Source organism: Podarcis bocagei (genome assembly GCF_964188305.1).
Source record: "Podarcis bocagei genome assembly, chromosome: 3".
In the NCBI taxonomy this organism is placed as follows: domain Eukaryota; kingdom Metazoa; phylum Chordata; class Lepidosauria; order Squamata; family Lacertidae; genus Podarcis; species Podarcis bocagei.
This window is the reverse complement of record NC_138127.1, coordinates 59,140,649-59,166,230: the sequence shown is the minus strand read 5'-3', so window position 1 is coordinate 59,166,230 and position 25,582 is coordinate 59,140,649. Positions and strand designations below refer to the sequence as shown.

Here is a 25,582-nt window from a genome sequence, read left to right as displayed (position 1 = left end):
GAAGTGGTCAAACTCACATTAGGCAGCCTCCCCAGCTTCCGGTGCTTCCAGGAAAGCCCAGCCAGGAATATTATAAGGCTTTCAGTAAGGACAGGCACCTGGGAAGGCTGCAGGTTGCAGACTCCTGGAGGTTGATTTGTAGAACAATCAGAAAGGACACTGTAAACCTTTTGGCTATCACAAAAGTAAGGTAAGTGCACCACAAACCCCACACCCTGGACAAGGTGGCTCTTGGGCTGATCCAGCAGGGCTCTTCTTAGGTTATTATTGTTTGAGCCTAAGCTGATGGAGATGTGATATTTGGTCTTCTCCATGGTGGCTCCCAGGCTTTTGATCTCCAGGTGGGGTCCATACTCCTTTCTTTACTTCATTCTTATGACAGAAGGAAGTAAAAAATTAAAAGCTATTTGGATGCAGCAAATCTGTCTGGCTGTTTAGAAGACATTACTGATATGTTGCTGTTTTCAGCAGCAGTAATTTGTTGTCAGTTATATTTTACTCAAATGGTGTATTGCTCAAATGGTGTACAGTCATACCTTGGTTCTCGAACATAATCCATTCCGGAAGTCCGTTTGACATCTGAAAACTTTCAAAAACCAAGGCACGGCTTCCAATTGGCTGCAGGAGCTTCCTGCACTTAATTGGAAGCCATGTCGGATGTTCAGCTTCCAAAAAAGTTCACAAACTGGAACACTAACTTCCGGGTTTGTGGCGTCCGGGACCCAAAACATACGAGTACCAAGGCATTCGAGAACCAAGGTACAACTGTGAGACACTTCAGAGACCTTTCTGGCCAAGAGATGAGATAAAAAATAAACTATAACATAACATCATGAAACACGACATAAGAGAACATAATGAAATGCCAAGACCACCATCCAGAGAGCACAAGTTACTCCTTATCCAGGATGACAATCTCCTTCTCATCTTTGATTCGAACCCGTCCTGAAGAATACTTGGTTTCCTGCTGGCCATTTGCATAGACAGTCTTGACAGTCCCATCAGGGTATTCCCTTCTTGTAGACTGTGCCATATGAATCTCCTTTTGCCCGTTATGGAACTGGATGGTTTTAACTCCACTTCTGTAAAGCAATAAAACAGTCCACTTCAGAGCATGTATACCCATGGGAACCCTGTTCATGCCAACAGACTTTACATTTGACACATAAGAACAAACCTAGCAAGTCAGCCGAGTTGCCCATCAAGCGTAGTATGCTGTCTCTGGGAATGGCTAGAGTTGGATGCTTAGGGCAGGTGGAAACACACAACAGCACAAGGCTTGTGCCCTATAAACCTGCAGATCTAGAGCAATTTATAGTTTGGAGTAACATGTCTTATTGTAATGAGGACCAGGGCAGACAACAGCCTGGCTTTATTGGTTTCTGGCAAAGGGGCCAATATGATTTTGCTGCCCAAAAGTTTCCTTGTAATGTGACATTGCAAATTCTGAGATCAAATCTGTTAATATCCTTTATACCTCAGCACTGACAATCAACACAAGGAGTCGGGGCAGACAAACTAATAGATTCCATTGATAGGGCGCATGTTCCCTGGCCCCAGTGGGGGACATAGTTATGGGGATACCAAATGCAAATGTTTCTTTTTAAGATTATGACAAACATTCCCTGTTGCATTCAACTTCAACTTTGATTGTAATTCTCAAAAGGGTAACCATGCTATTCCACTGCAGCAAAACAAAAAAGAGTCTTGGGCACCTTAAAGACGAAGACATGTATTACAGCACAAACAATCGTGGACCACAATTCATTGGATACACAAAGTGTATCCAGATTTTTTAAGCAATGAGATCAGAGGGAAATGAATGCAGAAAACACAGAGGCAGTGTTAATTATGTAACTGACAGTGGTTATTCTCGTTTAAAAAACACACCTTTGGTTCCGCTTGTATTTATGTAAATGGGAGGACAGAATCCTAGCAAAGCACAATCCCTTGCAACAATTTTGCCTTGCAGAGCTCTACAGAATTCTCCAACGTGAACAGCAGAGTGTTGATACAGTGCTGAAATGGCACTTCTATTGAATGGTTCCCCCTTTCCAGTTCCTGAGTACTTTATTACTTACTGTCAGGGAACTGACATCAGAGCAACAGGAGAAGGAGAGGCTCTCCAATTCTGCAGGGGAAGGTACCAGCACAAGGGGGAGACGTAGCTTGATAGAGGGGGAAGGAAATCAGCGTAACACCAAGGATCCAGGAGAGCAAATGGCAGAAGAGGTGGAAGGGCTCTGGGATTCTTCCTTGGAAGTCAGTGAGGAGAGCACTGGTCCTCCACTACCCACGCCCTCCCTGCGCAGGAGACTTCCGCGCAATGAGAGGCGGAGACGATTGGGTGTCAAACAGCTTTTATGCTGGCAAAGGTTTAAGAAACGCCCATAGACAGATTCTGCTAGCGACTGAGGCAGCCACGCTGAGATGGGCTGTGCAGTCAAGACGGTTTAACCTATGCAACCAAGCTTCCAAACAGGAAGGTTTACGCACGAGTAACTCCCAACCATTACACTTACTTTTCCACTTTCACAACTGTACCGTCTGGGAAAACAGTTTCTTCCACCATACCTCCATCATAGCGGCGTTTCACAGTCTGGTCTGGAAACACAATTTCTTCAGTACCGTCAGGGTGGTACTTTTCTGTGGAACAGGACATTGTTAAAAAGTCTCATCTGGAACATGTGTGAGCTTACTTTCCCAGTGTGGGTACACCATGCCTGATACATTGACACACGTGCATACACACACTGCATGTAATGACCTACACACAGATTGCATGTTATTTCTTATGTGGATGTGCCTCAAATGCGGATATCTGGCATGTCTGAAGCAACCTGAAAGTTGCCACTCAGGATGCTTCACAACTCAGCAGGGGTTTTTTGCACAGGCCTGTTGGGTCCCACCTCAGTGTGCAAACTCAATTTCTGAACAATATGCAATATGAATTCATTTATTTTTTATATATAAGTTCTGACATCATTTTAAAATTGATCACCCTTAAAGACAAAAAAGATAGAAAATTTATTATCTGATATGCATATCTGTTTGGTAAACATTGCCTTTAAAATCAGTTTTAAAGTAATAGTAAATTGACATTACCAATCTGATTATTAGGAAACTGCAGCACTTCCAATCCATTTGGGAAAACGGTTCTGGTTGTTTGTGTCTCTGCATAATAATAAATCTGCATAATAATAAATAAGGAAAACAATAGGCAAATGCATTGGAAAGTGTGGAATAACAATTGTCGATGCAAATTCACAAACAAATCAGAATGAATGTTCACTGAACAGCTGACATCATCTAACCTCCCCACAAACATTCTGCAAATAAATCAAGATGAATGCTCAATAAACTGGTTGTGTGGAATAGATCCTAGTTCCATGTCCAATGCTGATTTAATCTTCACTTTTGCCCCTCCCTCTCATCTCTGGTGAGTCGTCTAGCTTTGTATTGCTTAAAGTATATACATTAACACCTTCAAAAGTTTGTTGACTTATTTTGAGGTGGAAAACTGCTTGGGGGGGGGATATGGGTGCCACCACAGTGATTTTGTTACTGTTTTTAAACAGTTAAGCACTCTCAGAAGCCAGGAGGGTGGAACTGCTGTACAGGATTTCCAGAAGGAAGAGATTCAGTGGCGTGAACAACTCTTCCCAAGACTGGCAGAAGTGAAATAAATTATGCAAAGTTAGGATTTGCAAAGTAAGCATTTGCATAATTTATACATCACAGAATTCAACCATTGAGATGCTCTGGCACAGATTTCTTTCAGCACAACAAATGTGGAGACTTGCTAACTTGCTTATAAAAGACTGTTTAAGCTCAGGTCAGAGCTCAGCTAAATATTTATTTCCCCCATCTTGGAAATTAAGACATTTAGAACTGAGGGCCATCTTTGTAATCACAGTTTAAAGTCCTCCTTCAAAGCAAAATAAAATAAATATACACACCACTCTCTGATCTGGCAAGATCTTCTTAATATCTCCATTGTAAAAAGTAACAACAGTTGTTCTTTTATCCGTGCTAATCTCCATTTTTGTCCCATTCGGATATTTAGTAATCCTGCGCCCATCAGTAAACAGTTGTTTCACCTTTAAAACAAAGACCAGATGTGCAGGGTTGGTGTGTATTCATATTCTCTTTCTTCCCTCTCTTCCCCCCACAACCCTGTAGTTTAACTGGAATACTTGAACTGAAGAAGACTCTGATTCATCTAAATGGATCTCTGTGCTTTATTACATTAGATATTTAAACTTCTGTGACTTTTAATAAGCTTCAGCCCAGAACACCAATTTTAACATGTTTCACCAGGTTAATTCAGAAGGGCAGAGCTGCATCAGAGGTGAGCGAGCAGACCAGGCGTCATCCAGTGTTCCACCTGAATGCTCAGAAACCCTCAAGGGCCTGTGTGCCGGCATCTGAAAGAAAGCTAAAAGGAGCCAATTTATTTCTTTTGTCCAGAGTGAACTTTCCCCCTCTACCTATTCCCAAGTGGGAAAGTTCACAATAGGAGTCAGAAAAGAATAGCAGGCAGCAGAGACAGTTCCCATCCAAGATGAAACAGTCCTCTCTTCTTTCCTCTTGATTCTTTGTAAAATGAAAACACGCTGCCAGCACGACTCATGATTCCTGGTGGAGGGGTGGGGGAAGAGGCTGGCAGTGGCACTGTGTTGGCAGTGGCTTCACTGGGAGAAATATGAGAGGCCCATCTTCCGGGGAGGCCTTTTCACAAGAATTTGAGAAGGGGTGTTAGCCTATGCAAGCAGCCCTGGTCAAATTCCCATGGCACCACCCATAAACTGCACCTGTCTAAAACTAGTTTAATCGTAACAATGAAATCTGGAAACTACTTTGTGTCAAGAGCATGGGATCTCAAACAGAGAATTCTTCACATCCTCACCAGCTACTACAATCCTTAGAATTTGTGGGGGGGGGGGGAGGGTTGGAGTAAACAGTTAAGTTTGTGGTGTAGCTATGCCCTAAGACCATAATTCCACAGAAGAGGGAGCAAACTTGTATTCTGCTGCTGCAGAGGGTAGGCCCTGAACCAATGGATTCTAAATACAATAAAGGAGATTCTGACTAAACTTTAGGAAGAACTTTCTGATGGTAAGAGCTGTTCAGCAGTGGAACAGAGTCCCTCATGTGGACTCTCCTTCACGGATGGTTTTTAAACAGTTGTTGGTTGGTCGTCTGTCAGGGATTCTTTAGATGTGATTTCTGCATTGCAGGGGTTGGACTAGATGACCCGCCGTGTCCTTTCCAACTCTATGATTCCATCTAAGGTGGCCACTGTTCTTGTCATGTTTGAATTTCGCTTCTGCTTCCCCCACAACATTGCTCTCCTGTCCTGCTTCGTTCCTGTATTGCTTTTTGCACATATGCAAATAAGCATGTGCAAATATCAGCACGATCACAAAGTTGAGTTTACCAGCACAGTTTATGTGTTATTTGAAGAGAGAGGCTGGAATTTCTCTACTTGCAAACAGGCACTCTGGCTCCTTCCTGTACTGTTATAAATGGGGCATGCAAAGCAAGGACACTGGGGAAGTTGTTAGAATTTTGTTCTGTTGCTTTTTGGGGGGCGGGGGGGACAAGGATCAAAAGAAAAGGTGAGTTGTCCCAAAAGTATCCTAGGCCTTTCAGAAGAAGTGCCAAAAACAGCCACCTGGTTTCTTTAAAAAGCTTCAGGGTATGGGAGACACACTCCTGCCATGCACTTAGGCTGATTTGAGATCTATGACCAGCACAAATGGCATTAAAAATTCTATCCGGCAACTCAGCATAATCTGCATTCCCCTGGAGACCTCCGGTGCTGCAGAGGGTGCTCCAAATTGTGCTTTAATGAATTACCATATGGCAGAGACATATGCTTGCAGCACTTTTATTTTCATGTAACGTGACCCCCATCGCATGCATGCCAGCTCTGCAGGAAGTTAGCTTCGTTTCATGCAAAGAGCTCCTGGGAAATCAGCCAAGACCCCTCAATGAGCAGATGGGGAACGCAGCCCTGGTGATGCGTGTGCCACACGGAACCAGCTGCCTTGCACTCCAACACAACCTCCAGTGAAGACTGTGTACAAAAGGAAGCTTCCCTGGGTGGTTTGCAGGTGAAAGGCATATTAAATCAATGGAGTCAACTGTGAGGAGAGGCATTTGGAGCAAGGCAGGGTTTATGCACACACATCAAAAAGCAGTTCAACACTATATTGGCACCAACACTAATAAGATTTGCCTTGGGGGTAGGGTTTGCAAATCAGCTTCAAACCCTGGTTGCAGATACTAGCCGAAGGAGTTCTCAACAATATCAAATCTGCTTAATGTCAGAGATTGAGGACAAGAGAGGAGAGGATGGGAAGAATGGGATCCTATGGTCCACTCCCGATCTCTTAACCATGGTTAAGAGATCCCTCCACCAGTCCAGTGAGAGAACATAGACCGCCTTCCAAATTCGCTGTCCATTTTGTAATTCTGTATTCTGTAATTCTGTATCTGCCAACATAAAGGTGCAGAAATCTGGGGCGCAAGGTTGGATGAATATTCAGATGCCCTCCCCGGTGGCATGGGGCCATCCCACAAAGAAGCAGCTCCCATCATTGTACAAATTGAAGCCAAGTGTGAGGATATGGAGGCCAGAAGGAAGACCCTTGTAATTGAATGAATAGCTCTGTATTTCACAGGTTCATTGTATTACTGCTTGGACATGAACGTGGCTTTGACTTGTTTTACATTTTCACATACACTGGGTTTAGTTCCATTGGTTGCTCTGATGTTCTGTGTTAATTAAGTTGCTCGAAGTGATTCACTTTGGTCTTCCTTTCGGAAGGAAAAGTGCGACAGAAGCAATAAATGACGTTTTCAAATATTATGCTACCTCTGTAGGAGCAGCATGTGGGGTGGGGTGGAGCCACCCTCCTAACACTGGAGTCACTGCTGCCTAAGCAGCGAAGTCAGGGCTGTGCAGGTACACCAGTGCAATTTCTGGATTGGCAGCAGGGGTCCTGGCAGTGCACCGCATAGCCCCCACCTTGCTTCTGCCCTGCCCCAGCCCTGTCCAGGTAAGTCACAGTGCTACCAATGTGGGGAGAGTAGCTCTAGGGCCATGCTCCAGGGCCACACACCCCACTGCTTCTGTCACTTAATATTTCTACTGCTTTTATACTTAGCTAATATTTCTTACCTTTCCATCGGGGTACTCTATTATTTCTTTCACTTCCCCATCCTCCTTTATTTCAGTATATAGTGATGCTCTTCTGGACAGTATTGATTTGAGAGGAGAAGCCTATCAACAATCAAACATGATTTTTCATTGCATGTATTTTTCTGCACAGAGTGGCATGATCTATAAAATCCCACATAAGAGGGGGAGTGGCACAGTATTTTATTCAAGAAGAGGGTGTTAGGGATCCCCCCCCCATATATATCCTTTCCAGCTGTGATGCCCAAGCTAGCTAATGAAAACAAATAATGAAAAACAATATAAAAACCATAAAACAACACATAGATAAACCTGGTGTAAGCCTAACAGAGATATCTCTGGCCAACAGAATTGAAGGTTATCTTAGCACTTGGTTGCATGACAGAACAAAAAAGAAACACTACTGATACAGAAACATAGACATGCAAGGAGAAATTCAGACACCCAGAAGACCAAACCTTATTTTTAGTTTCCACAAAAATAGGAAGATTTTCCACAGGTGTATTCCTGCCATTTGAGGCAATGCTGTTTTTCCTGGAGGTGGACATAGAAACCACTTGCTCAGAAGATTTATTGGATCTCTGAACCCTTTTATGGCTAGGATTCTCTTTCACCTGTAAAAATTGTTACCTGTCAGTAATCATCAGAAACCACTTAAGCCATATGTTTAAAGGAATCTGCTATATTTAATGCCATACGGTTTAACTGATCAATAAAAGAACCCTGTTTTCCCCACCCCTTTCCCCCAGAGCAGCGGCGTAGCGTAGGTTACCAGAACCCGGGGTGGTATGGAGGGCATGGATGGGTGGGAGGGAAATGAGCAGAGTGGGCATGCACATTCAACTGCCTAAGGGCGTTTGTGTCACCTAGGAGATCGCAGCCACAGAGATAAGAAAAGAAGAGTTGTTCCTTTGTCTGGCGAGGTCACTTCTTGGTTCGTATGGAGAAGCCATTTTTAATCAGAGCCCAGTGACAGAAACAACTGGAGCAACTGCCCCTGTGCCCAAGCTACGCCACTGCCCCAGAGACTCTTATCAGAGTAGGTTTTTAGGCCTGTTGTAAAATATGCTCAAGGCTTATACATAAACATACCTGTATTTCCACATTACTCAAGGATGTGGTGCTTAAACTGTCGTTGCTTTGACTATTTAAAAATGCTGTGTCGTCTGAACTACCTGAAGTGGAAGAGAATGTGCCTAGAGGGATTAAAATATTTACATATTAAAAACTGTCAACAGCCACATATGAAAGCACCGATATTTCAAGTCCTGTATTCGGACTCCAAAGCATTGATACTGATGTTGTTCTTGGCCAGCAAAAGGGACATGTTTGAACAACACAGAATCATAGAATTGGAAGGGACCACGAGACGGTCATCTAGTCCAACCCCTTGCAGTTCAGGAATCTTTTGCCCACCATGGGGCTTGAACCCATAACCCTGAGATTAAGAGTCTCGTGCTGTACCGACTGAGCTATCCCAATAGGAACTAGGAAGTACGCAACCATTTGAACATACTTTACCTTTCGCATGCAGAGCTGGGCTGGTAAGTACTCTTGGTTCTGATTCAGACACGGGTGTCTTCCTTCCATAACTGTGCAGCTGACTGTGAGCCAACTGAGGCAAAGCCTACAATGAAGAGGAAGCCTTTAAATGAAGGCACACAGTGCTCCTACGCACTTGACGTGATTGAACAGGCAGGCTTTCCTCACTGTGGTGATGTGGAGCTGAGCCAAAAGCAGCAGGAAATGCCATGGCTCTTGGAGGAAAAGGTATTGTGTGGTTTATAAAGACACCAGCTTGAAGATATGTTCCAAAAGGTTTAGATTTGGATGTCACTGGGCCACACGTTGTAGTTCTTGTGAAGATTTATTTATTTAAAGCATTTGAAGCCTGCTCTTCAGCCAAAGAGGCTCCCAAAGCAGTCCTTTGGCAGAACAAATTCACTGGAAAAGGAGACAGGCTTAGCCAAGATTAGAATAAATGCATTCAAATAATGCCTAAAAATTTATCTTTTATGTAAATGGGTCGACTATAGGTTTACAGTGGTGCCTCGCAAGACGAAATTAATTCGTTCCGCGAGTTTTTTCGTCTAGCAAATTTTTCGTCTTGCGAAGCACGGTGTCGGAAAAGTTTTGGAAAAGCTTCAAAAATCACCAAAAACCTCAAAAAAGGCTACCACACCGCGTTCTATGAGTTGCTCCTCGAAGTCAAGTCGCAACGTATTAACGGTGTTAAGGAAAAGGAAACAAACTTGCAAGACGCTTTCGTCTTGCGAAGCAAGCCCATAGGGAAATTCGAAGCAGCTCAAAAACCGCAAAACCCTTTCGTCTAGCGAGTTTTTCGTCTTGCGAGGCATTCGTCTTGCGGGGCACCACTGTATATATATGTAGCAGGCAAGTTTAATTATATGCCAGTAAAGAAATAACCTTTTTTTAAGAAGAAGAGGCAGTAGGCAATAATCTTCATAGCATCCTGCTTTGCAATTTGCAGTGTTTTTCCAGAAATAATAATAACAAATCAACGCTGCCAGTCTCTGTAGACAACACTAAAGTAGATGGACCAATGGTCTAACTCAGTACAAGGCAGCTTGACATTCCTAGATTGTTAATATCAGCAACTGTTGTGACATGGTTACTCTGTAATCGGTTGCACTGCATTTCATGCTATTTTAAAACTTTATTTATTGTACACTGCTCAGAGGTTTCTTTTTTAACATAAGCATTTTTATAAATTTCCTAAATAAATTCAAAGAATGTGCATTACTTTCTGTAGTCCAAACGGTGTTTGATGAGGGGTCCTCTGGCTTATGGGTGTCACACTTCTGTTATGAACTGCTTTACATGGGCTCTTCACTCTTTGTTCTCCTGCTGCAGATTTCAGTGACTCAGACCTTTGCAGAGCCCTCCTTGTTGCCTAGAAGAGATTAAATGCTTTTTAAAAATTATTGCATGGTGTTGGCCTTTGCTGTCTTATTTGTGAGCATGCCACTAGGAATATTTAAAAACTGAAGATTTAACATGTTTCCCCAGTATTTAATAAAACCAATAATAGTTAACATTTCCATAATACTTTCAAATGTGCTTCATTAGCTGGATGTAATTTTTACAGCAATTAGGGATGCTCAAGGAATTCTACATTGATGGACTAATCTGATCTATTGAAGCATGACTGCATTCTGTTTATGTTTTATAGATGTAATTTTGTTTTTGTTTTATAGATATAATTTTATTGCAGATGTTATGTTGTTATGTTCATTACAACACACCAGCTGTACACTGACTGTATGTATGCTAGAAGCAGTATAAGGTTATATGGGGACTGGGGAAGGATCAATATATCTTACCTGTGAATCTCTAGGGGCCAATTCATCTGGTGGTACTATTTTCCTTCCCGTAAGCTTATTGTCAGGGCTCTTGTGGCTATTTTGCAATGGTTTCTCTACCAGGGTTCCTTCAGGTGGTGTCCCTCTCAAAATAGCTGCTGAGACCTGAAAAAGAAATTATAATGCAGTAGCAGCTAAGAATGTCTCATGTGCCCAGTGGCCATTCTGTATATGCAGAGCTGACGCACCCATGAGGCAAGGTGAGGCAACAGCCTCAGGAAGCAACAGCCACAGGGGCAGCGGATATGTTCTCCAAGGAATGCATTCAAGTGCCAAAATGTTCTGGGCCAGCCTTGTCTATATGTCTAATTTAACGAGCAGACAAAATTAAGGCTGCTTGCAGGCCAGCCACATTCTTCCTGGAAAAAGGACGGCAACTCTCACGAGACTGCTCCTCCCTGTAGATTCCTACTCAAAACAGATGTACTAGTTGAGGATGGACTCCAACTCTAGCCTGTCGCTTCTCAGAGGACCCATTGCCTACCTGTGAGCAGATCCACTAGTGGGGAAAAGAAGAGGGAGGGCACCAGCTTTTCCCCATCCATTCGGGAAGAGTTCTGAAGCCTGCTCTAGTATAAGAAGCAACATCCAAGGAGCCGCAATCCTTTCCCCATCAGTGGATCTTTTAACAATGAGCATGGCTACATCAAAACAGCCACAGCCCATTCCCAACAAAGCAAGCCAAGAAGCCAAACACAAACAGGAGGTCTGCCTATCCTACCGGCGTTTCTCTTTTTCTGCCAATCGAATCCACGGCTCCATGTTTCCTTTCGCTTTCCATCTTCTGATGCTCAGAGACCCTGAGCTCGTCTTGAAGCTCCAGGTTCTGCTTGGTCAGTGCTTCGACCTGACTTCTCAGCTCGCCATGGGCAGCATGCCAGCGGGTCTCATTCCTTCTGAACTCCTCCTGCAGCCCTGCTATTTGCTGCTTTAACATCTGTCATTAGGAAAACAGGGTTGTTGGTTTTCCAGGGAAAGGTGTGTTGCCATTTCTGTGTTGCAACATGAGTGGCATCAGGCCCTCTCCTTATTTCACTAAACCCCACATGAGTACTACTGCTAGGAAGCTAACCTACATGTGGTTAATACCCAATTGCACCATTGTCAGCCAAGGCTGGGTCTTCTGACTCAACTCAAGCAGGGTTTCTAGGAGGAGAGCCATGTCCACTTTAGGGACAGGAATAGATCACAGAAGGCACAATGAGGGTCATCTTGTCCAACCCCCTGCAATGCAGGAATCTTTTGCCCAGCGTTGGGCTTGAACCCCCAACCCTAAGAGTCTCATGTTCTACTGAGCTAGCCCAACAGGTAATATGAAACTGTTCTGTTGCATATGATTAGCTGCCTTCTGAATTTAAGCTCCTGAAAGTGCAGCTGAGGGAAAATAAGTAAGTCTATTCTCATATAATTTGGGGGTATGGTGGTGATGTGTGCCAAGGCGAGGCAGGGTGTAAGCACCATTTGTAACCTAAAGACTTGGGAGGTAAATCTTGAAAGGACCAAGTCCAGAGTAGTGATAAAACAGGTTCGTGTACGAGAGGAACTGACAAGCCAGGAAACAGAAATGTAGGCACTGGCAGTGGTCTGAAAGAGGCTGCTCCTGAATGCTCAAGGGCTTCTTTCCCTGTGTAGGAAGTAGAGATGAAAAGAGTTGATGGACAAGACAAAGAGCAGGACAGAGAGAGGGGAAGTCATTAGTCAACTTAACGGCAATAGGAAAATCCCCCTAGGTACAAGAACAAGTCCTCCTTTCCCCTGCCCTTGCAAGTAAGCTCCCCCGTTAAACTGCAATGCAGCCCTCACCATTTTTCCAGCTCCAGTAAGAAGAAGTGTTCTGATACACCAAACTAAAGGAGGCCAAGCCTACGGACAGCTGCTCTAAATGCTCATTTAAAAGAGGAAATTAGATTCAATTATGGAGAGGTAGCTCAGTGGTAGAGCATCTCCTTTGTGTACAAAACAGAACAGGTTCACTTCCTAGCATTTGCAGGTAGGGCTTGGGGGAAGTCCTGTCTGAAATCCTGGAAAGCCACTGCCAGTGTAGACAATACTGCACTTAATTTTGAGGTTTCTATGATGCAAAAAGCATCATTGTGCAATATACAACTTACTTGTATTTCCCCTGATTCTCCTTTACCTACTGTCGTATGCTTCTCAAATTCTGCCTTTTCTTTCTGCAATTTCAGGGCTTCCTCAGTCTTGCACTGTTCCAGGGAATGCAACTTCTGCGACCTCTTGGCCTCAAATTGGTTTATTTGTCTTCTGTTGAAAAAGAAACCAAGCGGTGATGTAAAAGACTAGGGTATCACATGTACAAGAACTCAAGGGTTTGTTTTCACAGATCTGAGACTTGAGCATTTTTTTAAAAATAGGGGGAATGTGCTTAATACTACCTGTATTAAAATCAGGTATGTCATAGTCTTGAAAAAATCTATCTGTACTGGACCATAAGGCTGGAATGGAGTGCTGTTATCCTTCTCAAATTTTGTGGTGTCTTCCAAAAAAAGCTCAATAACTTTGCAGGTGTCAGGATTTTTTTGAAATCTGGCAAGCCTAGTTTAGTAGAACTTGGAACTTTTGCACTATTCTATGACATTTTGTTTGGCTTGTGAAAGGTCTTTCCCTGATTTGGCTTGATAACGCCATCTGCGCACTCAGTTGCAGGCTGGTTTATATCAGTGTACAGGTGACACTGAAACAACTTATAATTTCAGAAGCATCTAAGACTAGACGGCAAAGTTTGGAAACCTAAATAGCAATGCTTTAAATAAAGATAATGATGTTGTTCTTTGCCTCAGATACAAAGGGTATTGCACAAGAGCTACCCACGGGAAGGATGGCATATGAATTCCTATAGGAAAATAACCACAAACAATTTCCTTACCTAAGAAAGTCCATGGCTTTTGCTTGTTCTTCTTTCATCTGAGCTAGGAGAGAAGTTTCTCTCTGATGCACCTGAACTTCCGGTTCACATTCTAACTTATCAGTGTGCCTTTTCTGAACTTGCTCTACAAAGAGATTTATGTTAACATGTGTTAAAGCACAAAGAGTCAAGTCAGTCTGTGCAACCATTTTGGTTGAATTTGATAAGGAGGTGTCTTCAACAAAGCTTTTCTACTGCACCATTTATCTGAGCTTGCTGAATGCAAGCTGAATTTTCTGGATATTAAATAAAAATCACTTGTCATTTTAAAATGTCTTACCTGGGATAGCTCTTTTATCATCTACATTTGCTTTGCTTTTGAAAGCAGGGAAAAGGTTGGCCACAAGTTCACTCGTCAAGGAAGGAGGTTGCAAATTGTACTCTGCATTGTAATTGCTGGCAACACGGTTGCTCTGTGTTTTAGACTTCCTTCCTCCTCTTCTAGTTTTTGAGGGGTGGCAGGAAGGTCTTCTAAGGGGGGAGAGAGTCTTTCCAAATTTCAGGCTGCCATCATCAACACTAGATTCATTGCTGCTGCTGCTGCTGCTGCTGCTGCTGCTGCTGCTACTACTACTACTTGTGATAAGAGTGGCTTCCTGTTGACCTGCTGGCTCCTGAACACCAAACTTACTGGCAGGCAATTTTCCATGGTTTTTCAATGAGTAATCATCCGCTCCACTGGGTTCATCAGTGGCATAGTCAGCATCGGAAAGATCCATGTTCTTGCCAATGTTAGTTGGTCTATGGTTACTAGGCTTTACTGTGAACTGAGAGCAATGAGATTTAGGATCATCTTCACTATCAGTAGATGTACAGAGTGAATCACTAGAGAGGGGTTTTCCTTCCCATGCATTAGCAGCACCTGCACTGCTGTTCTTTTGGAAATTAGCCATTCTGGTGACACATTTTCTATCTGGTTTAGGTGTAACTTTTATTATTTGATCATTGACTTTCTTAAACCCAGGGTTGACTTCCACTTGGCCCTCTGGGCTTTTCCCCTCAGCAACACAATGCTCATTTTCACACTGTCTAATCTGAGTCACGCTTTGAGCAACCTGAAGTCCAGAGCTCTGCTCCTCTTGATTGTCTTGGTTGCTTTCTAAGTTATGAAGCTCAGGGACATCTGGTGAAGCATCCATGGACCTTCCTACCACCTGTGATACACTGTCTTCTATGTTCTCCATAAGCCACATTGGAACCTTAAAATCCAGGGATCTCTTGTCAACCCTAACCAAATGATCTTGAGACCCAAGACTTGAGGTTTCATTTTTTTCAGTCACCTTTGCTTTAATGTCAATTATTTGTTCATGACATTCCTGTGAACATTTGGACCTGTCAAACTGAGGTGGTACGCCAGATACTTCTCCATTTACCATCCCTTTGCTATCACAACTACCAGATTCGCTGCTGTCTTTTATTTCATCTGACCTTCGCTCGCAATTATGAAGCTGGCCTTTTACATCCCCCTTGAAGGTGATACAATGTGTGTTTTCATCATCCATGATCAGCACGGTAGGGCTAGTGACCTGCCTTTTCAGTTGTGGGTGTTTCCCCAATAGTTCTTCTGCATCCCATTGAGAAGGCCATGATAAATTATTTTGACAATCAAAGCTAACACGTCTAGGAAGTCTGGCTGGTTCCTTGCCAACACTGTTTCTCTTTTTTTCAAGCCTTGCGGTCCCTTCCCCACGTTTCAGAAATGACTTCTGAGCAGTGGCTTTAGTCTCACAGGAGTTCTGTAAGGAAGGCAATTACATTAAAATGTGGTGGGATATCTCATGATTTCTAATTAATAATGAATCCCATTAAAAACAAACAATCTCAAAGAGCTTGGGTGTGAATTTCCAAAGTTTCTGAAGAGAAGAATTCTGGCTCCAAAGACAATGGTTAGCCTCCTCTTGATTTTATTGGGGATTTATCATAGGCTACAGTGTTAGGGGTCCTCCACCTCAAGATGGTGGTGGTTTCCCACAAGTAAGTATGTATGCCAGGCCACTGCCGGGAACCTGGTGTTCTCCTGACCTCACGGCCAGCTCGCTTGATGCCTGTCCCAAGGAAAATGACTCTCTCTCTCACACACACACAGACACCTGCTGATCCTAGGTGCCTCAAACCTTACATCTACACACCAGAGTGTATAATCCGAAGCCCTACAAACTTCCAAATTTCTTCTATGGACCAATAGGTGTTGTTTATATATGAGAAGTCCTCAAGAAAGAATGGCAGGCATGTTCCTGCTCACAGAAGAGAGCAATGAAACCCCTGTTCAAAGAATGAATCATGCCAAATGGGTTTCGAAATCATGCAGAACCATAGGGTTTTAGCAGCATAACAAACATTGTATTAACACAACTTATGCTCTGGTACCTGTTGCTGCTTCTCTGCTTGTTGAGAATCGACTTTAAGTTGCTCCTCAACAAATTCCTCAAATGTCTTCCGCCTCACTCCAATTCCAGGTCTGATTGGTCTAGGGAAATAATAAAGCAGATTTGAACATAAATATTCTGCAGCCATTTTCCATTATGACAAATGGCGGCTGAGGCATGTTATGCTGCTTCAAACTTGGAAGGGGAAATGGCAGAATACTAATAAGAGAAGTGGCAATGGATATCCTACCATTGTGTTTCCCCCACCCCCCAAGAGGTTCAGTATTTCCTCACTGTGTCAAGTCTAATTAGCTCACATTTATCAACACCTTCATGGGGAAAGGGCCACAGCTCAGCAGTAAAACATCTGCTTTGCATGCAGAAGGAGAACCTGCCAAAAATCATAGAAAGCCACTGGTACTCACTGTAGACCATACTGAGCTAGATGGACCAAGAGTCTGAAGAAGTATAAGGCAGCTTTCTATGTCCCTGGACTGATTTTATGGTAGTTTCTTAATTTTTAGCTTGAAATAATGCTGTTCATGTAAAAATGCTTCCACCTCTAGACAGTATTGGATTTGGATGTTGTAAAGATATCAAGGGATCCCTTGATAAGAACTTTGTTTCAGGATGACAATAGAAATCGCGCAGTGGCACCGGAAGGCCCCATTAGCTAAAGTGGTACCTCAGATTAAGAACAGTTTCAGGTTAAGAACGGACCTCCAGAACCCAAGGTACCACTGTACATGCTTTCAGTGGTGGAAACCTGGACTGGGTCAGCAATCAGCCACTCAATACACATTTTCAAAACTCTCTTCAGGAACTTTTTACTTTTGTGTGGCCCCTTGACTGACTCCTCGCCCCTCCACCCCATGGGACTTTGGCTCCTGAGAGAAAAGTTTCCCCATCCTATCCTATACAAAAAGGGGATAAATAAAATGTGCTCCTTTCCCCACTTAACATTTGCATCAAACCTTCCACCAGTTGTAAATGTTTTAACAGTTTTAGAATTTTTTAAAATGTTTTAAGAGTATTATAATATTAGATTTTCCCCTCACCTGTCATCTACATTCCGTGTCTTCATGTTCATTCTTAATCCAAAAGGGGAAATAGAAGCATTTTCCTCTAACTGTTGCTCCCCTCTTTGTTCCGTAACAGGTGGCGAAGTTTCAAGCCAAGGTTCTCCACCTGGCAGACTTGCTTCTAAATATCAGGAAAGAAAATAAAGGCTTTTACTACATTAATTAGGTCTCTTGAACAGGGGAGGGGAGAAGGAGGGGAAACTGGTAACAATGTCCGAGGGAACCTTTTCATGTATTAAAGGGTGGAAACATACCCCCAAAATATTTGTTTCTCTAAATAAACTGAGTCTGAATCTGGATAAGATGCAGATTGTTTGGGGGAGTGGCTCCTGGATCTAGCATTGTCATTTGAGGCCCAGGTAGCTTCAGTGGCAGAGTGCTGACTCCCCTCCACACACACACACACAAAAGGCAGAACTCGCATTTAAGGGATGTAATAAAGCATCAGTTTCCATTCCAACCCAGGTTCGTCGCATGCAGCACTGTTTCCACTGCACTGCAGGTTAGCTTCCGGCAAAAGCTACACTAGTTGTGTACTGTGCATTGTGGCAGAATGTCATGTCATGATTACATGTTATACTATACCATTCATTTCAGTGCAAAGGAAACATGATGGAAATGGGGAGGGGGATCATTAATTACACTTCATATGTAGACAAAAATAACAGTGAATACCTATGGTAGACACTGGATAGATTTCTGTCCACAAATAAACGAACACCAGCCATTTCTGCTCTTGTTAGGCTACTCCACCAACCCTACTCCCAACTGTGGGACGCGGGTGGCTCTGTGGTCTAAACCACTGAGCCTCTTGGGCTTGCCAATCGGAAGGTTGGCGGTTTGAAACCCCACAACGGAGTGAGTTCCTGTTGATCTGTCCCATCTCCCGCCAACCTAGCAGTTCAAAAGCACAACAGTGCAAGTAGAAAAATAGGTACTGCTGTGGCAGGAAGGTAAACGGTGATACCGTGCGCTCTTGTTTCCGTCGTGGTGTTCCGTTGCACTGGAAACTGTTTAGTCATGCTGGACACATGACCCAGGAAGCTGTCTGTGGACAAACACCGGCTCCCTTGGCCTGAAAGCGAGATGAGCGCTGCAACCCCATAGTCACCTTTGAATGGACTTAACCATCCAGGGGTCCTTTATTTTTACCTTTTACTCCCAACTAGGGCTGGTGGACAATTTTGGTTCACTCTGTAATTTGGAAGGAACCTCTCTGGTCCACATTCAATGGTTCATGCTCAAATTAGAACTTAGACACATAGATTCAATTGCATGTCTACAAACCTTTCCAAGTCTGATTCACTCCAACATATGTTTTATGGGCTTGTGTGTGTGGGAGAGAGAGAGAGAGAGAGAGAGAGAGAGAGAGAGAGAGAGAGAGAGAATGGGAATATAAAAACAAAAAATCATTCATTCTGTGTTTCTTTCTTCTGTTTAAACCATTGCTAGGTGCTTGCAACTTTACTTTGGTTATTTTACTTTAGCTCATCACCTTTTTCGTGAGGTTCAGGGTGCTCCCTTAAAACTTCTAAGAAGTTGCTGTTTGCTGAGGTTTCTGTGGCGAGTTGCTGGAAAGTAGGCTTTATTATTAAGGGACTGGTTTGTGAGCTTCCATTATTCTGAGCTTGCAAAGAATTCTCCGAAGGGAACTGGACAGGGAATAAAGCAGCTGGGACTCCTGGAATGGATGGGATCATAGCAAGAAGGTGAGGGGGAATACCAGCAGAAGCTGAAAAGCCTGGATAAAGAAACAAAGCAAGGAGCAAAAATTAGTGTCTTTGATGTCTATTTCCCACTTATCCAGAAAGTATCTACTAAACTGACTCCACACTAAAAACAAATGATTTATCTACCTCGGTGCCAAACTAGTTGCCCAACCTTTCTGGAGGCTATTGATTGTTTGCTTCTGAATGCACATATGGTGAAACTATAGGCAACTCCAGATGAGATCTTAAAATCTGTATGTAGATTATTGATATTATCACAAATGGGTTGCCAGCATCAGCTTTTTCTTCAACTTTTGATAAACTCTAGGTGCTTCCAGATGGGGGCTGAATTTTCAAATAGGTCACTGATATATCTCAAACAGGCTGTTGACTAGAGGCTATTTCTACTTACTGGATTTTCCCTGGAAATGATAAACCCAGAATAAAAGGGTATGGAGAGTAAATGACAAGCTGGAATTTTGATGCCAATGATGTGTGGGTACTACCAAAAAAAATGTATCCATGAGGGGACCTATCATCCTACAATAAACACCTGTCTAGATGCCCCCTATTCCATCTATGTCTATCATTTATCAACAGAAAAAGATGCTTTGTGTGTGATGTTTTAATAGGCACTAGAATTGTTTTTGTGGAGAAAGCCAAGCATCATTAGAATGTCCCGCTTACCCAATCCTCCTGAAATCCACTGTAATTTCTTGCATCCACCCTGCTCTTTTGAAATGTGTTTAAAAAAGCAGCACCTTGGGTCAAGATGACCCAAAGAGCTGTGGTTATTTTTATAGCCTCCTCAAATTATGCTGGAAGATATAACACACTGACGAAAAAGGCAGGAATCTGACATTCCTTGTAGTACCTGAATTAAAGAACGAAATTATTTTCTGCTGTTCAGCTACTAGCTGTTGAAGGTGCTCCATCTGGTGCATTATGAGCTGTTCCTGCTGCCCTGGACTCTGAAAGAAGAAAAGAAAATGAAAAATGGTCTAACTTAACCCTTAAAAGCAGTAGGACAAGGATGGGGAACCTGTGGCCCTCCAGATTGTTGGGCTCCAACTCCCATCTGCCCCAGCACGGCCAATGGTTAGGGATTAAGGGAGTTGTAGGTAAACAACCAATGGAGGTCCACAGCTTCCTCATCTCTGCAACTGGGCTTAAATTAGTCATGGAACTACAGTCCTATGCACATCTGAGAGTAAATCACACTGAGTACAGTGGGACTTGCTTCCAAGTATGTATAGTCAAGGAATATATGGTCAGGACAGATAAAAGAAAGTATTTCTTCACACAGCACATAGTTAAAACTACAGGATTCACTCCCACAGTGATGACCACCAATTTGGAGAATTAAATCAATTCATGGATGATGCAGCTATAAGACTCTCTCAAGGGAAATCTTTAAAAATGTAATATAAACGCCTGCAAGCATTCCAGTTAGAGAACAGCTTTTACCATGGACTTTGAAGAAGCTTAAACTCAAGACGAAAAGGAGAAACGTGCTAAGAGGAAGGCACGTTTGGCAAACGCTCACCGTGATCAACTCCCGTCTGGAAACCTATTTCCCCACTGTGGAAGGACATGTGGATCCAGAAATGGCCTCCACAGTCACTTACAGACTCACTGTTAAGACTGTGTTCATGGAAGGCAATCTTACTCAGCTGCGAGTGATCACCAAAGAAGAAGGAGTTCTAGCTTCCCTGCTGGGATGCAGTATGCCTCTGAATATCAGTTACTGGGAATCACAAGGGGGGAGAATGCAGTTTCATTCAGGTAAGGCTAGCCTATTTCCCATAGGCATCTCATTGGCCACTGTGGGAACAGAATCCTGGACCCAACAGGCTTGCAGCCTGATACATTAGGGCTCTTTGTTGTTAAATGCTGATTATATCTTTAAGGGAGTGTGGCGTTTGCCTATTGATTTAGAAAATGTTTGAACAGGTGGGAAAGATAGGGTTAAAAATATAGACCAATAGGAAACCCGGAGACAGAGCCTCCCTGTGTATAAAAGGGCTTAGCCCGAGGCTTGAGTTAGTTGCTATTGTTGTTGGGAGCTGTTGGTGGGTAGTTGATTGGTTTTAGTGGGTTGGCTGGTTGGGAAAGGCAGTTGGAGAAGCAGTTGGTAGGCAGTTGGTAAGAGAGAGACAGTTAGGGCAGTGGGTTCTTGAGTGAGGGGAGGTAGAAGAGATAGAGAGAGGAAAATAAGACTAAGAAAGTAAAGAGTAACAATGTTTGCAATGCCGTAAAAGTTTGTTTGTGATTGAAATAAAACACACTCTTCTCTAGTTACAGATAGGTAGCCGTGTTGGTCTGCCATAGTCAAAATAAAAAAATTCCTTCCTGTAGCACCTTAAAGACCAACTAAGTTAGTTCTTGGTATAAGCTTTCGTGTGCATGCACACGAAAGCTTATACCAAGAACTAACTTAGTTGGTCTTTAAGGTGCTACAGGAAGGAATTTTTTTATTTTGACACTCTTCTCTATTAATTGAGAACCTGACTGAGGCTGAAGTGATTTTACCGTTGAGGACCTGGTTGGTGGCAGCGGATTAGTGGTGTACGGGTCAATAGTCTGTGAGACGACCGGGGGCTCCGTACGAACGCCACAGGGAGGAATAAACAACTGCCTCTCACATTATCCTTAATCATTAGTCATTACTGGGTGGGGCTGATGGCAGTTGAAGTCCAGGTAATCCATTTATTTAGCATTCATCATAATTTGCCTGCACAAAACTTACATGGTTGTTAGAATATGTCCTTATATAGGGCATTCATTCTGATATGTTTACAGGGCAGTTGGACAGCAACAAACTTTCGTCCTCATTTGCTTGTGGGTATTTACATGCTGCCCCATTAATCATTCAATCATCTCACATTTTTCAGTCCATTTCGCCATCACTTTCTTAACCACAAAATGTCCATTTTAAAATTATTTTTTAAAGTGGATTTGTTGTACTAGAACAACAGGGTGCTTTAATACACTTTAACTGTGGAAAACCTAAAGTTCCAGTGTGCGCTTAAATTCCTCCTGTAAAATAGTGACAGTCTGGAGGCACCCTTTGTTTTGAATAGACACTAGTGCACTATTCAGCAGGGTGTACAGAATTAGAGGGTTTGGATTGTAATAATGCTAACTTAGTTTAAATGGAACACAACCTCACCTGTTTCCCGTTTTGACAGCATATAGCATCTTGAGTTATCAGAGGAGGAGGAGAAGTAGCAGCAGCGGCAGCATTTGGGATTCCCAGGGTTTCACTGTTTTTACCAGCAGGGACTGTTCCTGCCTGAGTTGGTGGTATTAAGTGAGGAAAAAGAATAGAGCTGGCTGTGTAACGGAATGGCTTGGCATCCTGAAAGGTTTGAAGGTGGCCTAGGTCACCAGGTAGGCCAACGTCTCTTTCCAGTGTGCTGGACGTACTCAAGGATGTAAACTGTGCAGGAAAGCGGTTGTTTGTGCTGCTTACCCAACCCAGACTTAAAGAAGATCCCGTTGTTTCATCAGTTGTGCTATGACTTGATGCTTGAGCTGGTGAATCTTTTACAACCTGCTGAGATAAACAGTCTTTCCTCTTGAAAATATCTGATTCCATTTTCTACCATTGGAAACTCTTCTTATGGAACTGTGAATGTAGCTGAAAATGAGTAAAGTTTGTGGAAACTAATCCTAATGTCCTTCATTTTGATTTAACAGAATAGGGTTTTTTTGCACTGATGGGTAAAGTTTTTTTTTCCAATAAAACCTGGGAAAAATGTGCAGTAGTCAGGTTTTAAGTAGCTAAACAGTAAACATTAAGTAAGCTGTTGTTGCTGCTGTTGTTGTTATTTATTCTAAACACCACCTTTCCTCCAAAGAGCTCAAGGCAAAATAGATAATTCTCTCCTTCCTCCCCTCTCCATATTATCATTTTCTCAAAAGCACTGGGGTCTTCTTGTTGACAGAATGATGGACTCACACTAAGGCAAATCTTAGTTTGTTCTACCTGTCCCTATTTATTGAACTTTCTATAGAACGTAGCATGTTTTAGTGATGGAGAGTTTGGGGTGGAAATGTGAGGATGAGAAGGTATTAGAGTGAACCCACAAATATCAGTTGTATCCAGATGCCAGTATTTCTCTCTTAGCCCCTACCAATACTGTAAGCTTAGCCACATAAAGACAGCAGTGGTTTTGTACAGAATCCCTCAGTAGCTGCCTTGGTAAAAATATATCATATTGCTAGGGGCCTTTATACAGGCTCTGTGCCGCTACACTTGCCTCATATGGATTGAACCCTTCCTCACATCTACACACTTGGTAGTTTTGGTCAAGGGCACAGACACTCTCTGTCATTGGCCAGCCACTACCTAATGATGGAAGTCAAAAGTGGACATGGCTGAAAGAACCTCCACTTGGAAGAACAACAGAGAATACTTTAACAATTAAAGACTAACACAATGATAATGGCATAATAAGCTTTGAAAGGCTAGAGGCCTCTTGTCCAATCCCCTGGCCCGTTTCAAAATATCCTACTGCATTAAAAGCAGCCCTGCATGGTGCTTGTCCTATCTTTTGTAACAAAAAAACACCCCAAAACTAAGATTTCACAGCTGCTCTGAGCAGTTTCAGTCCAGAACTAGTATATAGCAATTCAGCTATATAAGTTTTCTTAAGGTTTAACAAACGTCATTTCTGAACCCTTTTTTCTTATTATAGTTTTTGTGACACACACACTTTAAAAAATACAGTAAGTGCAAGAATAGTCAATGTTATAACAGCAGCCATTTGAACGTTTGAGAGGCTTAAGATGAAATACTGAAAATCAGATTACAAAACTGCAAAAGGCACCTGCTTAATGCAACCTATGCACCTCCATGGGAACACCGTGAAATTTACTCAAGAGTGAAGCTGGCTCTTAGCTACTATTTGGTACAAGATTCATGCATTATACATTGTCCAAGCACAGGGACGCGGACTTATAAAAAATATTGGGGGGGGGCCCGGGAAAGCTCATGAATAATAAATAAGCTCATGAATATGCAAATAAAGTGGCTCCGGCCCTAAATAGGGCAAGCCACGCCCCCCCAGCCAGCCGCGGGGGGCTGAAACCGCCAGGAGGAAGGAAATTCCCCCCGGCAGTGCCTTGGCAGGGGCGGTGGTGCTGCGAAGCAGCGAGGCAGGAGCCCCCGCCCCCGGCACTCTGCTGGAAGGGCGCCCGAGATTATTGGGGGGGCTGAGCCCCCCCAAAAAAATTTTTGAGGGGGCTCGAGCCCCCTCAAGCCCCATGGAGTCGGCGCTTATGTCCAAGCATGAAACATAACCACTGAGACTAGTGGGAATTGCTCCCAGGGAACTGCGAGCAGGATTGTAGCCTTGAGATAGCAAAGAACTTGAACCATACACTTCAGTCACACAGCCATCAGAAATGCTGTAAGGAAATAGCATTAAAACGCCATGAGTGTGCTATGTATCCCCAGCAAAATGTGCCAAGGAGCCAGTGTGGTTCTAGACGAGGGCCAGGACATCCCAGGGTTCCAATCCCCACTCAGCCACGAAGCTCCCTGGGTACGCTTGGTCCAATCACTGTCTCACGGCCGAACCTACCTCACAGGGTTGTTGTGAGGATAAAATGAAAATCAAGAACACCACCTCGAGCAACTCTGCGCAAAGGTGGGATGGGTTTGTGACAGAGGAAAGAGTCCCCCTCTGGCGCTCATCCAGACGCGTCTTCTCCACTCCGCCCGTCTCAGTCGCTGCTGTGTCTGCATAGGAAGCCTCCCGGGGCTAATCCTTCGAGGAGCGACAGCGAGGCGTCGAGGGCTGCCGTCGTAGCTACAGCAACCGTAAACAGGAAGGGCTAAAGCCTCGGCTCGCCAAGGGGCGGGGAGGGGCGGCAGCGCGGGGAACCCCGCTTTATTACCCCCCGTCGGAAGAGAGCTGCTGTGCTCCTCGCCTCGCCGAGACAGCTATGGTGGGAAGCTTCTCCGAGGGGCGTGGAAGGGATTGCAGAGAACAGAGCAGATCCTGGACGTGCACAACCGCCAGGTCCTTCCCCCTCGTAGGCTCAGCCTCTCAAGCCTCCCAAGCAGCGTCCCTAGGCCCCACCACGTGGGTCCGGGATCGGCAAGCAGCACTGGAGAAGGAAGCGTTGCCACCGCCCCGTCCCGGCCGAGACCCGCTGAGTGGGCAGACCCCACACATCCCTCGACGTCCCCGCGGGAGGATCGTGGCGGGGTGGGAGGCGAGAGGGGGGCGCGCGCAAGGCCAGCTCCCTGCAGGATTTCGCGCGTTCCCCGTGGTTTCATAACTGCAAGCCCAGCTCAGCTACAAAGAAGTGCATGCATGTCTACATTCTGCAGGGTCGCCTCCATTTCTCTGCTGGGACTTTTGTCTTCTGCTTCTGCTCTTTCTTAGCTTCCAGTACGACACCATCAAGTTCAGCTACTGCCTTGCACGGGATTGTCAAGTCCTTCGTTGGAAGCATTCGCCATCCTCATCTGCTCGCTTTCTTCTTTTATTGGGGCCCGAGCTATAAACTTTGATTGCAGTTAGAAGTGTGGGAGAAAGGAGGGGGGAAGCCCTGTGGCAAGAGCGCATTTTCACTCATGCAGGCAGGGCAAGATACAACCCACCTAATTTCTAGATGCCAGGCATAGTAAAATTGTTGTTTCAGTTATATACTGCCCTTTATCAAAAGATCTCACGGCAGTACAGAACATTAAAAACACATTGGAAACATTAATAATAATCTCAATAAAAGCACAGAGAAAGGCATCCTGAGCGACAGCCTATTATTAAAATAGCCATCATAATAACAGTCTTCTCCTCCACACTTTCACAGAACAAGCCAGTCTTCCTGAGTCCAAGCCAACCTGAATAGCCAAGAAAGAAAGACAGGGTCAAGATCCATTCAGGGAGCCATCAA

At 43.8% G+C, this 25,582-nt stretch overlaps 1 protein-coding gene across 6 annotated transcripts; it reads right to left on the bottom strand.

Moving 5' to 3' along the window:
- Nucleotides 1-766: 766 nt before the first annotated feature.
- Nucleotides 767-25,283, bottom strand: LOC308583856 (uncharacterized protein). Of its 6 annotated transcripts, none has more exons than XM_081188185.1 (20): nt 24,262-25,283; nt 21,843-22,421; nt 19,545-19,641; nt 18,457-18,702; nt 16,938-17,082; nt 15,881-15,980; nt 13,794-15,249; nt 13,475-13,598; nt 12,702-12,852; nt 11,312-11,527; nt 10,552-10,695; nt 9,972-10,121; nt 8,729-8,834; nt 8,300-8,403; nt 7,666-7,821; nt 7,190-7,291; nt 3,960-4,100; nt 3,106-3,190; nt 2,523-2,646; nt 767-1,082 (listed from the first exon to the last, which is right to left on the bottom strand). In XM_081188185.1, exons 2-20 carry the CDS (start codon nt 22,269-22,271, stop codon nt 893-895), a joined length of 4,266 nt encoding a protein of 1,421 aa, XP_081044311.1. In that variant the 5' UTR covers nt 22,272-22,421; nt 24,262-25,283; the 3' UTR covers nt 767-892. The 6 variants fall into 6 exon arrangements, with proteins under 6 accessions (XP_081044311.1, XP_081044312.1, XP_081044310.1 ...); XM_081188186.1 differs by lacking the exon at nt 24,262-25,283 and having other exon boundaries at nt 13,794-14,058; nt 14,089-15,249; nt 21,843-23,044; XM_081188184.1 differs by lacking the exon at nt 24,262-25,283 and having other exon boundaries at nt 21,843-23,044.
- Nucleotides 25,284-25,582: the final 299 nt, after the last annotated feature.